General features: G+C 47.7%; 1 protein-coding gene across 1 annotated transcript in view; it reads right to left on the bottom strand.

Annotated features, from left to right (window-relative positions):
• The window catches only part of CHAF1B (chromatin assembly factor 1 subunit B), a 29805-nt gene extending 15499 nt beyond the window's left edge, over positions 1–14306 (bottom strand). The window contains exons 1-7 of the mRNA XM_002830667.5: positions 14203–14306; positions 13385–13587; positions 11897–12029; positions 8004–8121; positions 6374–6477; positions 3532–3628; positions 1452–1536 (exon numbers count right to left, since the gene is read on the bottom strand). Of these exons, the coding sequence (XP_002830713.2) occupies positions 1452–1536; positions 3532–3628; positions 6374–6477; positions 8004–8121; positions 11897–12029; positions 13385–13510 (663 nt within the window). The 5' untranslated portion in view covers positions 13511–13587; positions 14203–14306. The remainder of the gene's footprint in view (positions 1–1451; positions 1537–3531; positions 3629–6373; positions 6478–8003; positions 8122–11896; positions 12030–13384; positions 13588–14202) is intronic.
• Positions 14307–16367: the final 2061 nt, after the last annotated feature.

Genomic DNA, 16367 nt, shown 5'->3' with positions numbered 1-16367 from the left:
ACCTCAGGTGATCTGCCCACCTCTGCCTCCCAAAGTGCTGGGATTACAGGTGTGAGCCACCACGCTCGGCAAGCATTGCTATTCTTACTTCACAGGTGTGACCTCTCAGTGCCTGTCAGCACCCAGCCCACACTGCCTTACCCTGGTTCCTTGGATGCATTTGCACCATGTCCCCATGTGGAGCCAGTAACCAGCTTGCTCCCCTGCACCTCGCTGCCTGCCTCAGTAGCCTTGATTCCTTTACAAATAGGGTCCTATTTTCATTTGCCAATTCTCTGAAAGTCAAAATCCTTCCTATTCCTAAATACCAGTGTCTTGGCTGGGTCTCTGCTGTCTGCTAGCAAAACTCTCTACCTACCTGCCAAGATAGTAAACTGCCTGCTGCCAGACAGATCCAACGCTCGACCTGCCTGTCTTCTGTTGCCTTGTGTAGGGATCTTCCCAGATCAGTAGTGACCAGCCCTTGCTACACCTGAGAATCATGGAGGCCCTGCTTACCTCCAGCCAAGTGAATCACGCCACTCAGGCTGGGGCCAAGGCATCTATATTTTTATTTTTATTTTATTTTTATTTATTTATTTATTTTGAGACTGAGTTTCGCTCTTGTCACCCAGGTTGGAGTGCAGTGGTGCGATTTCAGCTCACTGCAACCTCCACCTCCCAGGTTCAAGCAATTCTCCTGCCTCAGCCTCCTGAATAGCCGGGATTACAGGCATGCACTCAGCTAATTTTGTATTTTTGTAGAGACAGGGTTTCACCATGTTGTCCAGGCTGGTCCCAAACTCCTGACCTCAGGTGATCCACCTGCCTCAGCCTCCCAAAGTGCTGGGATTACAGGCATGAGCCATCATGCCCAGTCTTATTTCATTTTATTTTTGAAATAGAGTCTTGCTCTGTTGCCCAGGCTAGAGTGCAGTGGCATGATCTCCGCTCACGGCTGAGACCTCCGCCTCCCAGGTTCAAGTGATTCTCATGCCTCAGCCTCCCGAGTAGCTGGGATTACAGGCATGCACCACCACACCTGGCTAATTTTTGTCATTCACTGAGATGGGGTTTGGCCATGTTGGCCAGGCTGGTCTCAAATTCCTGACCTCAAGTGATCCGCCCACCTCAGTCTCCCAAAGTGCTGGGATTCCAGTCATGAGCCACCGTACCCGGCCAGCACCCATATTTGTAATTCTTCCCAGGTGATTCCACGGTGCAGCCAGGGTTGAAAACCACTGTCCTGTCCTCCGTCAGCGGCTCTACCCTGGTCTCCAGATGTCCCCATTTCCATACAGACTAGCCCACCACAGTAACTGAGCCTTGACTGTCCAAAAGGAAGCCTTATTGTAGTTCTGGAATCGGCTCCTTGAGGCCAGTGATTTGGCCACAAGGGTACGGGAGGAGCTCATGACTTCCTAAGTCTCAGTTAAAGCGCTGCTGAAAAAGAATGGCAAAATATTTTATACCTCTCCTTCAGCCCCTATTCCAGACAGCATCTTCGAAACATTGAAAGCCACACGCTTCTTCTGTATACTGTACACTCGCAGCACCCTGAAGAAAGAACATGTCTGATTTACCACTTCTAGTAAATGAATTATGCTTCACACAGAAACAACTTATTACCAACAGCCTATTACCACCTCAACAATTTTCAGCCTGCAAAAGCTTTTACCAGTGATATTCACAACTGGGTAATTAAGAAGGAAGCAAGTATTAACAATCTAAAGGATATTACAGGCCGGGTGTGGTGGCTCACGCCTGTAATCCCTACACTTTGGGAGGCAGAGGCGGGTGAATCACTTGAGGTCAGGAGTTCGAGACCAGCCTGGCCAACATGGTGAAACCCCCATCTCTACCAAAAATACAAAAAATTAGCCGGGCATGGTGGCGGGCGCCTGTAATCCCCGCTACTTGGGAGGCTGAGGCAGAAGAATCACTTGAACCTGGGAGGCAGAGGTTGCAGTAAGCTGAGATCGTGCCACTGCACTCCAGCCTGGGCAACAGAGTGAGATTCTGTCTCAGAAAAAAAAAAAAAATTTGATAAGTCACATTACTCCCATTAGCTAATCAGATTGTTTTACTGATGACTGTCTGAATAAAACACACTTGTCAGAAAATAAATGGCATTTAGAATACAACAGAAGATTCTATGAAAAATAAACACTAACTCCTCCCTACCACTTTTATTCCAAGGCCATCTTATATTCAATTTGTTTTAATTAAAAGTAGTGAGATAAATATTCAAAAGGACTATTAAGTAATATAGGAGGCACTTCTCATTTTTTTTAACTCTTTGTTCCAACAATACAATTAAATGCAATTATGCCAGTAAACACAACAACAAGACTTCTTTTCAGAAACGACAAAAATAGTTTATTTTTATATCCATTTAAATGGAGTCATTAAAATCACTGGGCTGGGCGAGGTGGCTCACGCCTGTAATCCCAGCACTTTGGGAGGCCGAGGCAGGCAGGTCACCTGAGGTCAGGAGTTTGAGACCAGCATCGTCAACATGGTGAAACTCTGTCTCTACTAAAAATACAAAAATTAGCCAGGCATGGTGGCACACACTTGAAATCCCAGCTACTCAGGAGGATGAGGCAGGAGAATTGCTTGAACCTAGGAGGTGGAGGTTACAGTAAGCCAAGATTGCACCACTGCATTCCAGCCAGAGTGACAGAGTGAGACTCTGTCTCAAAAAACAATTTTAAAAAAATAAAAATAAAAATCACTGTAATCTTAGCACTTTGGGTGGCCAAGGCAGACAGATGGCTTGAGCTCAACAGTTCGGGACCAGCCTGGGCAACATGGCAAAATCCCATCTTTACAAAAAATATAAAAATTAGCCGGGTGCACACCCATAGTCCCAGTTACTTGGAGGGCTGAAGCACGAGGATTGCTTGAGCCCAGGAGGTCAAAGCTGCAGTGAGCTGTGATTGTGCCACTGCACTCCAGCCTGGGTGACAGAGTGAGCCCCTCTCTCAAAAAAAAAAAAAAAAAAAAAGTAATAATAATAAAGATTTACTAAGTTCAGGGCCGGGCATAGTGGCTCATGCCTGTAATCCCAGCACATTGGCCAAGGCGGGCAGATAACTTGAGGTTAGGAGTTTGAGAACAGCCTGACCAACATGGTGAAACCCTGTCTCTACTAAAAATACAAAAATTAACCGGGCATGGTGGCATGTGCCTGTAATCCCAGCTACCAGGGAAGTTGAGACAGGAGAATCGCTTGAAACCAGGAGGCAGAGGTTGCAGTGAGCTGAGATTGTGAGATTGCGCCACAACACCTGCCTGGGTGACAGAGTGAGACTGTCTTAAAAAAAAAAAAAAAAAAAAAAGATTTACTAAGTACAAACTTCGTGTAAGGCACTTGTCCTAATTAATTTCCAATTTCTGATTATGTTGTAAGAATGAGTATGAAAAGAAGAATAAAAGAATCAAAGCTAGACTATGATAAATCTTGGTTAAGTTGCGATAAATACTTCTCTTCAGAAAATTTCAAGTAAATACAAAGAAGTTCCAAGTAAATGCCAAAGCTGAATGTACCTGTCACAGCTCAGAGTAGCAACATATTGACCCAAAGGGTCCCAGGTTACTCCTTGGACATAACTTTTATGTTCATTAAAAATTGATATCTTTTGTCCTACAAAAAAAAACACACACACCAAAACAGCATTATCAAAACCTATTTGAGCCCAAATAGTATAAACTATGACTTAAATATTATTCCCTTTACCATGCATCACTCAGCAGGCAGTAAGTAACAGACTCTGTACTAAACCCTGTGTCAGGCTCTGGGGTCACAAAGATGACTTCACGCAGTCCCCACCCTCAGGGAGCTCACAGATCAGACAGACCCATCAACAGGCAAGTATCACACATGTGGACTGGGGGAGGGGAGCTGACAGCACAGGGCAGAGGGTCTGAGAAGATCTCAGTTCAGTTCCCCAGGTCAGGCAGGATGAAGAGGGGATGAAGGGTGGAAGAAGGTATTGTCAGGGAATCCCCGGGTTAAGACAGCTTAGCGAAGTGAATGTGGAGCAGGGAGGGGTAGCTGAGAACTGCTAATGGGTACAGAGGAGGGCCAAGAACAGAAGATAAGGAGGAAAGGAGAAGTATTACAGAGACCTTATGTGTAAGGAAAAGGCTGTGAGTATTCGAGCTGAGAAGTTGTCTGCATTTTAAAGGTGAAACAGGTTTAGAAGATGACAAAGAGGGTCGCTAGTGAGGAGGTGACCGAGTAGACCAGGAGAGAGATGAGGAGGGCCCAGAGAAGACAATGCGAACAGGGATGGAAAAGGGACTTCGGGAAAAATATTTAGCACACAGAGATCGCCTGCACAAAAAGACGAGAGTTATGAAGCCTTGGCCATTCCTTTTTTTTCTTTTTTTTTGAGACTGGGTGTGGTTCTGTTGCCCAGGCTGGAGTGCAGTGGCGCCGTCAGAGCTCACTGCAGCCTCAACTTCCCAGGCTCAAGAGACTCAGCAGCCCTAGTAGCTGGGACTATAGGCATGTACTACCACACCCAGCTAATTTTTGTATTTTTTTGGTAGAGAGAGGGTTTTGCCATGTTGCCCATGCTGGTCTTGAACTCCTAGGCTTGAGCAATCCTCCCAAAGTGCTGGGATTACAGGCGTGAGCCACTGTGCCTGACAAGTCATTCTTTCCTTTCTTTTTTTTTTTTTTTTTTGAGGTTTTTGGTGAGGTTCAGTAACAACCCATCACACTTATGATAAAACCTAAAATCCTGGCCAATCTCAATGGCTCATGCCTGTAATCTCAGCACTTTGGGAGGCCGATGCAGGCAGATCGCTTCAGGTCAGGAGTTTGAGACCAGCCTGGCCAACATGGGCAAACCCCGTCTCTACTAAAAATACAAAAATTAGCTGGGAGTGGTGGCGGGCGCCTGTAATCCCAGCTACTTTGAGGGCTGAGGCAGAAGAATTGTTGAAACCAGGAGGCAGAGGTTGCAGCGAGCCGAGATCGCACCACTGCACTCCAGCCTGGGCGACTGAGGGAGACTCCATCTAAAAAAAAACACAAAACAAGACAGAATGGAGGATGGAGGATGGCTTGGCTGGACAGCATGGAACTAAAAAGAGCAAAAATTTTTATAGACTGGATGAGAACTGGGCTGACACAGTGCTGCAGGGGCAGCCAACAACAACTGCCGTACCCAGGTTCTTGAGTTGTAGAATTGGCAGGAAGAGGTTTGGGAGAAAACAAAGTTTGAGTAAAGGATGGCGGGGGATAAAAGTGATTAGGAGTTAGCCACCACTTGCTTTTGGCACTTCACAGCTATTTTTATACCACTATAACTTTTCACATGTCCACTGTCTCCCCAACTAGAGAACACAATGTCCCTGGCTTTCCTTGATCTTCTAAAATGGAAACCTGATCTCACCTACCCCATCAAGTAGCATGCAATGCCCTATAAATTATAAGTGACTTGTTAATCTTCCCGAGATCCTAACCTCCATAAAGGCAGGGCCCAGGCCTGTCATCTTATCTGCTGGCCCCACCATGTGGGATTTGCCTGGCCTCAGCATCAGTAACTTGCAGCACCACTGCTAAGCCTCTTACCCTCTGACAATCCATGGCATAGGAGACTAATCCCTATCCTGTTGAGCCAACCACCTACTTTAGTTCACTAAAACAATTTTTTGTGTTGCTTTTAAAGTTAAAGCAAGTAGGCTGGGTGTGGTGGCTCATGCCTGTAATCCCAGCACTTTGGGAGGCGGAGGCAGGTGGATCACCTGAGGTCAGGAGATCGAGACCAGACTGGCCAACGGTGAAACCTCATCTCTGTTAATGATACAAAAATTAGCCAGGTGTGGTGGCAGACACCTGTAGTCCAGCTACTCGGGATGCTGAGGCAGGAGAATCGCTTGAACCCAGGAGGTGGAGATTTCAGTGAGCCAAGATTGTGACACTGCACTCCAACCTGGACAAGAGCGAAACTCCATCTCCAAAAAAATAAAAATAAAAAATAAAGTTAAGGCAAGTTAGGGCCAGGGGCGGTGGTTCATGCCTGTAATCCCAGCACTTTGGGAGGCTGAGGCGGGCGGATCACCTGAGGTTAGGAGTTTGAGACCAGCCTGGCCAACATGATGAAACCCCGTCTCTACTAAAAATACAAAAATTAACTGGATGTGGTGGTGCATGCCTGTAGTCCCAGCTACTTGGGAGACTGAGGCAGGAGGATCACTTGAACCTAGGAAGCAGAGGTTGCAGTGAACCGAGATCGCACCACTGCACTCCAGCCTAGGCGGCAGAGCGAGATCCTGTCTCAAAAAAAAAAAAAAAACTTAAAGCAAGTTAGACTTTTAGGCTTTTATAGATGCTTAGAATATTTCTTCCTGCTAATAACAAAAATATATCATTTACCTTTGCTGACATCCCATATGATGGCTGTGTTATCCACAGAGGCAGAAGCCATTAAATTCCCATCAGTTGCCCAGCAAATATCATACACATCTTCTAAGTGGCCCCTAGAATCCAAAAACAAAGAGGAAAAAAGCAATTATCCCCAGGTATAGCAGCTTACGACTGTAATCCCAGCACTTTGGGAGGCCAAGGTAGACAGACTGCCTGTGGTTAGGAGTTCAAGGTCAGCCTGACTAACATGGTAAAACCCCAAATCTACTCAAAATACAAAAATCAGCCAGGTGCGGTGGCTCACGCCTGTAATCCAAGCACTTTGGGAGGCCGAGGCACGCATATCACAAGGTTGGGAGATAGAGACCATCCTGGCCAACATGGTGAAACCACGTCTCTACTAAAATACAAAAAATTAGCCAGGCGTGGTGGTGCACACCTGCAGACCCAGCTGCTCAGGAGGCTGAGGCAGAGGAATCGCTTGAACCTGGGAGGCAGAGATTGCAGCGAGCCAAGATCGCGCCACTACACTCCAGCCTGGCGACAGAGTGAGACTCCGTCTCAAAAAAAAAAAAACTTAGCCAAAACAAAAAAAAAATAGCCAGGCGTGGTGGCGCACACCTGTAGTCCCTGCTACTTGGGGCCTGAGGCAGGAGAATCCCCTGAACCCAGGAGGCGGAGATTGCAGTGAGCCGAGATCATGCCACTGCACTCCAGCCTGCGCAACAGAGTGAGACTCCGTCTCAAAACAAAACAAAACAAAACAAAAAGCAATTATTAACTCAAAAAGGGACAAGTTATCAAAAATATAAGGGCAAGCTCCAGAACTACACATTAAAATGAGATTCCAAAATTTCCACTGGCACTATATTAGCTATAGCTATAAAAAACTACTTTCAAGGATAGCTATATCTGACCGGTCGCGGTGGCTCATGCCTGTAATCACAGCACTTTGGGAGGCCAAGGTGGGCGGATCATCTGAGGTCGGGAGTTTGAGACCAGCCTGACCAACATGGAGAAACCCCGTCTCTACTAAAAACACAAAAAAATCAGCTGGGCATAGTGGTGCATGCCTGTAATCCCAGCTACTCGGGAGGCTGAGGTAGGAGAATCACTTGAACCCAGGAGGCGGAGGTTGCGGTGAGCCGAGATCATGCCATTGCACTCCAGCCTGGGCAGCAACAGCAAAACTCCATCTCAAAAAAAAAAAAAAAAAAAGGATAGCTGTATCTTTAAAATGGAATACTTTTTACTAAGAAAAATTTATAGCAGAAACTAAGAAAATCCATTTTAATTATGCTTTCATCCTTTAAAACTATTGTCTTAGGACTGTTTCACATAAATAAAACTTCTAAATTAGACCAGCCTGGGCAACATAGTGAGACTGTCTCCACAAAAAATTTAAAAATTAGCAGGGCATGGTAGCATGCACCTGTAGTCCCAGCTATTTGGGAGGTGAGAGGATCACTTGAGCCTGGGAAGTCAAGGCTGCAGGGTACTGTGATGACAGTACAGCACTCCAGCCTGGGCGACAGTGAGACCCTATCTCAAAAGAAAAGAAAAAAAAAGTCAAAAGGTATATTCCATTTAATGCACTCATCATAAAGAGAGATCACTGCCATGGTCCCTCCCAAGTTACCGCAGAGTCTTCACAACCGTCCAGTTCTCCTTGTTCAGCTGGGCCTCGTCCTCATCCTGAAAAGTGATCTGCTCCGGCTCCTTGTTATCATTCACCTTCCACAACAGGATGACAGCGTCTGCAGAGCGATTCAGTAACAGTGATCCACGCTTCACCCACACTCCTTCATGTCAGGATTTTTCTTTTCTTTTTTTTTTTTTTTTTTTTGAGAAGGAGTCTCACCCTGTCGCCCAGGCTGGAGTGCAGTGGCGCGATCTTGGCTCACTGCAACCTCTGCCTCCCGGGACCATCCTGGCTAACTGTCTCTACTAAAAATACAAAAAAAATTAGCTACACATCAGGATTTTTAGGGTATTAAAACAACATTTATGTTGTTCAGTGGACACTATGGCCAGGATGATTTACTTCCAAGCATTTCAACAGGGAAAGTAGGCAAATTGCCTTCTGGGCTAAAACTCCAAAATCAAATTCGTAATAGATCAGAGCTATACAAAATCACCTTAAACAGAAGGGTCCCTAGGCCAGCAAATGCCACTGCAAAATGACTGGCTACATTAACAAATCTGAAGGCATAACCTATAAATAGCTGAATAGAAAAACAAAACAGCAAAGAACCCCCAGTGCAAGGGTTGGCAAATGTTCCTAGCTGAGAAACCTTCAGCAAGTCACTTAGCATCTTGATGTCTCAGTTTCCTCACCTGTAAATGGAGATAATAGGCAGGGTGGGGTGGCTCATGCCTGTAATGCCAGCACTTTTGGGAGGCTGAGATGGAAGGGTTGTTTTAGCCCAGGAGCTCAAGACCAGCCTGGGCAAGAGAGCAAGACCTTGTCTCTACTAAAAATCAAAAGAATTAGCCAGGTGTGGCAGCACACACCTCTGGTCCCACTACACAGGAGGCTGAGGTGGGAGGATCACTTGAGCCCGGGAGGTGGAGGCTGCAGTGAGTCCTGATCTTGCCACTGCACTCTAGCCTGAGTGACAGAGCAAGACCCTGTCTCAAAAATGGGGATAACAATATATCTACCTCACAGGCTGTTGTGAGGATTAAATTGGCCAATGTGTATAACACACTTACAACACAATGGCTGGCAGATAGTAAGCCCCATGTTAAGTGTCAGCTATTGATATCATTCTAGATATCAGGTACTTTAGCCTGAGTACCTGATTGTCACCCATTGTCTAAGTCCAATAACTCCCCACATTCCGACTCTACGATTACCACGTAACCTTCTGACCATCGCATAGCTTCCCTTTTAGGAATGTGCACAGCAGGAGAGTGAATGAATGAGGTTGTGAGGACATACGCATTCCCATTCTTTTTTTTTCTTTTTTATTTTTTGAGACGGAGTTTCACTCTTATTGCCCAGGCTGGAGTGCAATGGTGCGATCTTGGCTCACCACAACCTTCACCTCCCGGGTTCAGGCGATTCTCCTGCCTCAGCCTCCCGAATAGCTGGGACTACAGGCATGCACCACCACACCCAGCTAATTTTGTATTTTTAGTAGAGACGGGGTTTCTCCATATTGGTCAGGCTGGTCTCGAACTCCTGACCTCAGGTGATCTGCCCACCTCAGCCTCCCAAAGTGCTGGGATTACAGGCGTGAGCCACTGCACCCAGCCTGCATTCCCATGCTAAGTTAACTGGAATCCTAGTCGCACACATTAGTCTGGGAGCTTGGTTAAGATGCCATTGGCCCTGATGGATGAACACTCTCCATGTGCTGACAACAGCAGGTTTCTGGGCCTCCAAGGCCAAGGGACTTTGGAAAATGGGGGCTGCCATGTGCAACCTCATGGCAGACAGCAGGTAGCCACCCCCAGGTGGTGCTCCTGCTCCTCACCTTTCCCTCTACAAATCAGTGTGCACGTGCACACACACACACACACACACACACTCCTTCATGCACTGTGGGCATCATGGCACTGAACTCAACCAGGTCTCTTTTCCTCCTTCTGCAAAAAAAAAACTAGATTTCTGTTTTATTTTGTAATAGTTTCTAGATTGTTTTAAAGTATGGTAAAAAGGTTTTTTTTTGTTTTTTTTTTTTTTGAGACAGAGTCTCACTCTGTTGCCCAGGCTGGAGTGCAATGGCCCAATCTTGGCTCAGTGCAACCTCCACCTCCCAGGTTCCAGCGATTCTCCGCCTCAGCCTCCCGAGTAGCTATAGGATTATAGGAGTGCGCCACCATGCCCAGCTAATTTTTGTATTTTTAGTAGAGACGAGGTCTCACTATATTGGCCAGGCTGGTCTTGAACTCCTGACCCCAAATGATCCACCTGCCTTAGTCTCCCAAAGTGCTGGGATTACAACATGTATGACTGACGACGCCCAGCCTGGTTTACTTTTTCCATATAGTTTTATCCCATTTAAGCACAGGCAGAAAACAAGAATCAATCTATTCCCACCAAACAAGCAAGCACAAATCACAAGGCCACTCATTAACGACACTCCTGGTATGCTCCCTCCCCAGCACCCTCCAGCAGCCCAGCACTGCAGACACCAGGACTCCGAAGCAGCATCAGTCACAGCAGGGAACGGGAGAAAACACAAGGATGTCAAACCAGAGGAGCTGCCAAGCTGGGTACCGATGTGGGATCTTACCCCGACGGGCACTGCTGGAGCGTTTCAGAGGCTACTATAGGTATTACAACAAGTATGTCACTGTGAAGAAAGGGAGCATTGCGGGGGTTTCCACAGTGTTGGCAGCTTATGTGCTTTTCAGCTACTGCTTTTCTTATAGGGAGATCAAACACGAGCAGCTACTCAGGGCCCACTGAAGAGGGGCCAGTGGGAGGGCACGCTGCACTTCTGAGCATGGCACCCCTCCATGAGGAGCTTCGCCATTGCTGAATTCTTTCATATCCCACTTTAGAATTCATGCCCAAATAGCCCGGGCACGGTGGCTCACGCCTGTAATCCTAGCACTTTGGGAGGCCGAGGCAGGCAGATTGCCTGAGCTCAGGAGTTCAAGACCAGCCTGGCTGACTCAGCGAAACCCCATCTCTACTAAAAATACAAAAATTAGCCAGGGGTGGTGGTGGGCGCCTGTAATCCCAGCTACTCGTGAGGCTGAAGCAGGAGAATCGCTTAAACCTGCCACTGCACTCCAGCCTAGGTGACAGAGTGAGACTGTCTCAAAAAAAAAAAAAAAAACTCCCAAAGCCAATTAATTAATAACACAGTCCTAAAGCCAATTAATTAATTACACAGAGACACAGAACTGACTCTGATCACCACAGATGTTAAACTAACAATCAAACAAAACCAGAACAGTCGCCTTGCTTGGGATGTGACAGAATGGTAAGTGCCTTTCCATCTTGTCTTGGAACAGCCTGGTGGGAGCTAGAGGGAAAGCAGCTGTTTTCAAACAGGTGTTCCCGGTTTCATCTTGCTGTCCTCCCTCCCCGACTCTACCACATTACCTAGAATAGTATTTTACTGAACTACCTAAATGACAGATTGAGAGGGTCAGCCCCACCTGAACTAAAAAGCATATCCAGGCCGGGCGCAGTGGCTCACGCCTGTAATCCCAGCACTTTGGGAGGCCAAGGCAGGTGGATCACCTGAGGTCAGGAGTTCAAGATCAGCCTGACCAACATGATGAAACCCCGTCTCTACTAAAAACGCAAAAAAAAAATTAGCCCGACATGGTGGCAGGTGCCTGTAATCCCAGCTACTCAGGAGGCTGAGGCAGGAGAATCGCTTGAACCCAGGAGGCAGAGGTTGCAGTGAGTCGAGATTGCACCACTGCACTCCAGCCTGGGGAACAAGAGCGAAACTCTATCTCAAAAAAAAAAAAGCATATCCAGCTCAAATCTCACTATCTGACACAAGACACACAGGTATCTATCTGGTTCCTGAAGAATCTCTGAAGGACAGCAATACTCACCATCTCCTCCCGATGCTAAAATTTCCCCAGTTGGAGAAAAACGCACAACATTGACGGCTTTGGTATGACGAGCAAGATTGGACAAAAATTCCACGATGGCTTTTCCATCTGGTCCCTTTTCTACCTTCCAGATCTGTCGACACCAACACATTCATTTGAAAAACACAGAATGGGCACATATTATACTGTCTGTATTAAAACAATACTATGGGCTGGGTGCGGTGGCTCACAACTGTAATCCCAGCAGTTTAGGAGGCCGAGGTGGGTAAATCACTTGAGGCCAAGAGTTCGAGACCAGCCTGGAAACATAGTGAGACCTAGTCTCTACAGAAAATTTTAAAAATTAGCCAAGTGCGATGACACATGCCTGTAGTTCCAGTTACCTGGGAGGCTGAAGAGGGAAGATCACTTGAGCCCCAGAGGTTGGGGCTGCACTGAGCCAAGATCAGGCCACTGCACTCCAGCCTGGGCGACAGAGTAAGACCCTGTCTCAAAAAATAAATAAATAAATAAAAATAAAAAAATAAAAACTATGCTTATTTTCAGAAAGAAAATTTAGTTTTTCTTTTGAAACATAAAATCAAAGAACTCCCTATCTAAAACATAAATGTCTACTGTCCCCCTCCGCCTTCTTTCTAGAGCAACTTGTTACCCAGTAGGAACCAGGATCAGGATCCCAAAACAATGAACATCCAGTTACAATAATCTAGGGAAAATGAATCAAATAAGAAAGCAGAGCCGGGCATGGTGGCTCAGGCCTGTAATCCCAGCACTTTGGGAGGCCAAGGTGGGTGGATCACCTGAGGTCAGGAGTTTGAGACCAGCCTGGCCAACAAGGTAAAACCCCATCTCTACTAAAAATACAAAAATTAGCCAGGTATGGTGATGAGCGGCTGTAGTCCCAGTTATTTGGGAGGCTGAGGCAGGAGAATAGCTTGAACCTGGGAGGCAGAGGTTGCAGTAAGTCGAGATTGCACCACTGCACTCCTACCTGGGCAACAGAGCAAGACTCCGTCTCAAAAAAAAAAAAAAGAAAGAAAGCAGCTCTCTTTTGCTTTCATTGTTCACCGCAGGCCCTGGAAATTTAGCATTCTGGGCTAGATGACAAAGTAGTTTGAATTTGTTGACATACGTTAATTCATTCATTTACTTAAGAGAAGGGTCTGGCTCTGTCACCCAGGCTGGAGTGCAGTGGTGCAATCTCGCCTTGCTTCAAACTCCTAGGCTCAAGTGATCCTCTCACTTCAACTTCCCAAGTAGCTGGGCCTACAGCTGCACACTGCCACGTCCCGCTACTTTTTCATTTCTGGCTGTTGCCCAGGCTGGTGTCCAACTCCTAGACTCAAGCAATCCTCTCACCTCAGCCTCCCAAAGCACTGGGATTACAGACGTAAGTCACCGCGCCCAGCCGACATTGGTTTTAAATAAAAGAATGAAAACTATTGCTTCAAGCAGTGTTCCCGGATGTCTATCTCTGCCCCAGTTTACCCTGACAGCGGTGTCCACGCCGGCAGACGCCAGTCTGTGGATCCTCCCAGCCGTCCCATGCTGGAAGTCCAGGCTGTACACGGGCTCCTTGTTGTGCCAGGCTATTTCACAAGTGATGACTTTCATCCTCCTGAGTCTCGAAGGGGCAAAACGTTTCTCGGGCACCGTTCTACTTCTTCAAGACAGAAGAAAGCTGCAAAATGCTGGTGATGGATTAAACAACAGTGTTAACAGCAGCAAAGGGTTATTGAGCGTTGAATAGGGGTCAGGAGCCATTTAAAATGCACACTGCATTGGGAAAGGATGTTAACGTTGCCATCTGACAATAACACCTTGCTAGCTCCACCTAAAATGCTTCGCTGGGTCCTGACATCCACAAGTTTATGATACGACGCTACATCCAGAAAAGCAAAACGAAACACCCAGGTAAAGGCTACCTAGGGGCCCCGGCCGTCTGCACGGCCTGTCCCCGCTTAGTAGGGGCTAGGGGCGCGCCCTGAGAGCCCGGGGAGGGGCCCCGCCCCGGGAGAAGCCTCCTGGAAGAGGGGGCCAAACGGGGTAGGGGACCGGGGCAGCGGGGCGAGAGGAGAACCCCTCCTTTCCCAGGGACCGGGCGCTGGGCCCGGGAAGCTGGGACTGAGGCCGCCGGGAGGAGGCCGCGCGAGGCCGGGGATGGACGGGGCCCCGCCGCCCCAACGCGCGCCGCACCGGAGCTATCCCGGGGCCCAGGGGCCCGCCCTCGGCGAAGGCCTCTGGCCCCGGACCGACACTACCAAAAGAGCCGCGGAGCTGCCCGGGCCAGCCCCAGGAAGCCGTACCTGCAGGGACTCGGACAGAGGCACCGTCACCTCCCGCGCAGCGCGCGCCACTTCCCGCGCGCCGCAGGCCCCGCCCCCGCATGGGCGGGACCTCATGGACGCCCCGCCCCTCCAGCGCCCCCTCAGGTCCCGCCCGACGTGGGCGGCACCCCAGGGAAGCCCCGCCCACTCCTAGGCGCCAAGGCGAGTCATGCTCTGGCGCTGGGGTCCCGGCCGGAATTTATGCCTGCCAGACCCACGACCGCGGGAAGAATGGATTCATTATTATTTATTATTATTATCCATTACTTATTCCTTGTTGATTCGTTCTTTTAGCAAACGTTTACAGAGCCTGGGCTGTGTGTTAGACCGACCCTATGCTGGCGCTGGGCACTTGGAGGGCGAACACAACCGGTTCTCTTGCCCCTTCTGCAAACAAAAACTGAGATTTTTGGGTTTTCTGTATTGGCTTCTAGAACATTTTGGAGAGTTCAAAGCTATGAAATTGTTCAGTACCTAGCGCAAGGTTGCTTACATTTTGTTATTATAGTAGATGCAGTTATAAACCCTTTTTACCTCTGCCCGGCCGCCCCGTCTGGGAGGTGAGGAGTGCCTCTGCCCGGCCGCCCCGTCTGGGAGGTGAGGAGCGCCTCTGCCCGGCCGCCCCGTCTGGGATGTGAGGAGCGCCTCTGCCCGGCCGCCCCGTCTGGGAGGTGAGGAGCGCCTCTGCCCGGCTGCCCTGTCTGGGAGGTGTACCCAACAGCTCCGAAGAGACATCGACCATCGGGAGCGGGCGATGAGGACGATGGCGGTTTTGTTGAAGAGAAGCGGGGAAGTGTGGGGAAAGGAAGGAGAGATCAGATTGTTGCTGTCTGTGTAGAAAGAGGTGGGCATAGGAGACTCCATTTTGTTCTGACTAGGAGAAATTCTTCTGCCTTGGGATGCTGTTGATCTATGGCCTTTCCCCCAGCCCCGTGCTCTCTGAAACATGTGCTGTGTCAACTCGGGGTTAAATGGATTAAGGGCGGTGCAAGATGTGCTTTGTTAAACAGATGCTTGAAGGCAGCATGCTCTTTAAGAGTCATCACCACTCCCTAATCTCAAGTACCCAGGGGCACAAACACTGCAGAAGGCCGCAGGGACCTCTGCCTAGGAAAACCAGAGACCTCTGTTCATGTGTTTATCTCCTGACCTTCTCTCTACTATTATCCTATGACCCTGCCATATCCCCCTCTCCGAGAAACACCCAAGAATCATCAATAAATACTTCATGAATAAATTAAAAAAAAAAGAACAGACTAACATTTTAAAGTGAGGCTGTAAATCAATCGGTAGGCAGAGATAGATACCACAGGCTTTTCGAAATGGGACGTTTCCAAATGAGACCTAATTTATCTGTGGGCTTCGCAGAAGGCCAGGAAACAAGTACCTCTGGATGTGCTGCTTTTACTGGATAAAAGAAACACACAGGTTTATCTGAGGAGCCAACTGCTCTAGGATTTTTGGAAAAAAAGAAGAGACATGGATTCTTATATAAATACTGGCTGATGCTTTTAGCCAGCTTTATGAATGGTACAGAAATTGCCTACAAATCCGTGTCTCATGTTGATAAGAATGGCTGTATGCTCCTTAAAGCCTGATTTCTACAGGAAGCTAGACTAACATAATCCGGATATGCAGTTTTTAGATTTTTCTCTCCAGGATTTACAGAGCTTGAACTGGGAATGACTATATAGATAATCAGGCTGTTCTAAAAGTACAGATTCCTGGCCCTACCCAGCCCCATGATTCTGAACATCCAGCAGAGGCCCGTGCTCCAGGGGCTTGCATTTTCATAAACTCCCCGGTGGGTGTGATCATCAGTCTGTTTTGGAAAGCTCGGGATTCGTCGTGTCTCTCAAACATCAAATTTCTCCAAATTTCTCATAAATGCTGTTCATTCACAAATGAATAATCTGCCCACCTCTTGAAGTGTCACGACTCTGAACTGTGGATTTAAAAAATAAAAACACATGCTTTAAGTACTAAAAGTACATGAAGGAGTTGGCTTTCTTGGCGAACATTTTAGAGATCCGACTTCAGTGCCAACTTGATGTGCCAACACGGGCAGGGGATGCGGCTCTAGAGAGAGGCCCTGGGCTGTCAAATATTTTCTCAAAAAAAAAAAAGAAAGTATTTGCTCAAAA

Source organism: Pongo abelii, chromosome 22, assembly GCF_028885655.2.
Source record: "Pongo abelii isolate AG06213 chromosome 22, NHGRI_mPonAbe1-v2.0_pri, whole genome shotgun sequence".
NCBI lineage: Eukaryota > Metazoa > Chordata > Mammalia > Primates > Hominidae > Pongo > Pongo abelii.
Note: the sequence above shows the minus strand (reverse complement) of the source record. Positions and strands in the feature narration are given on the sequence as shown.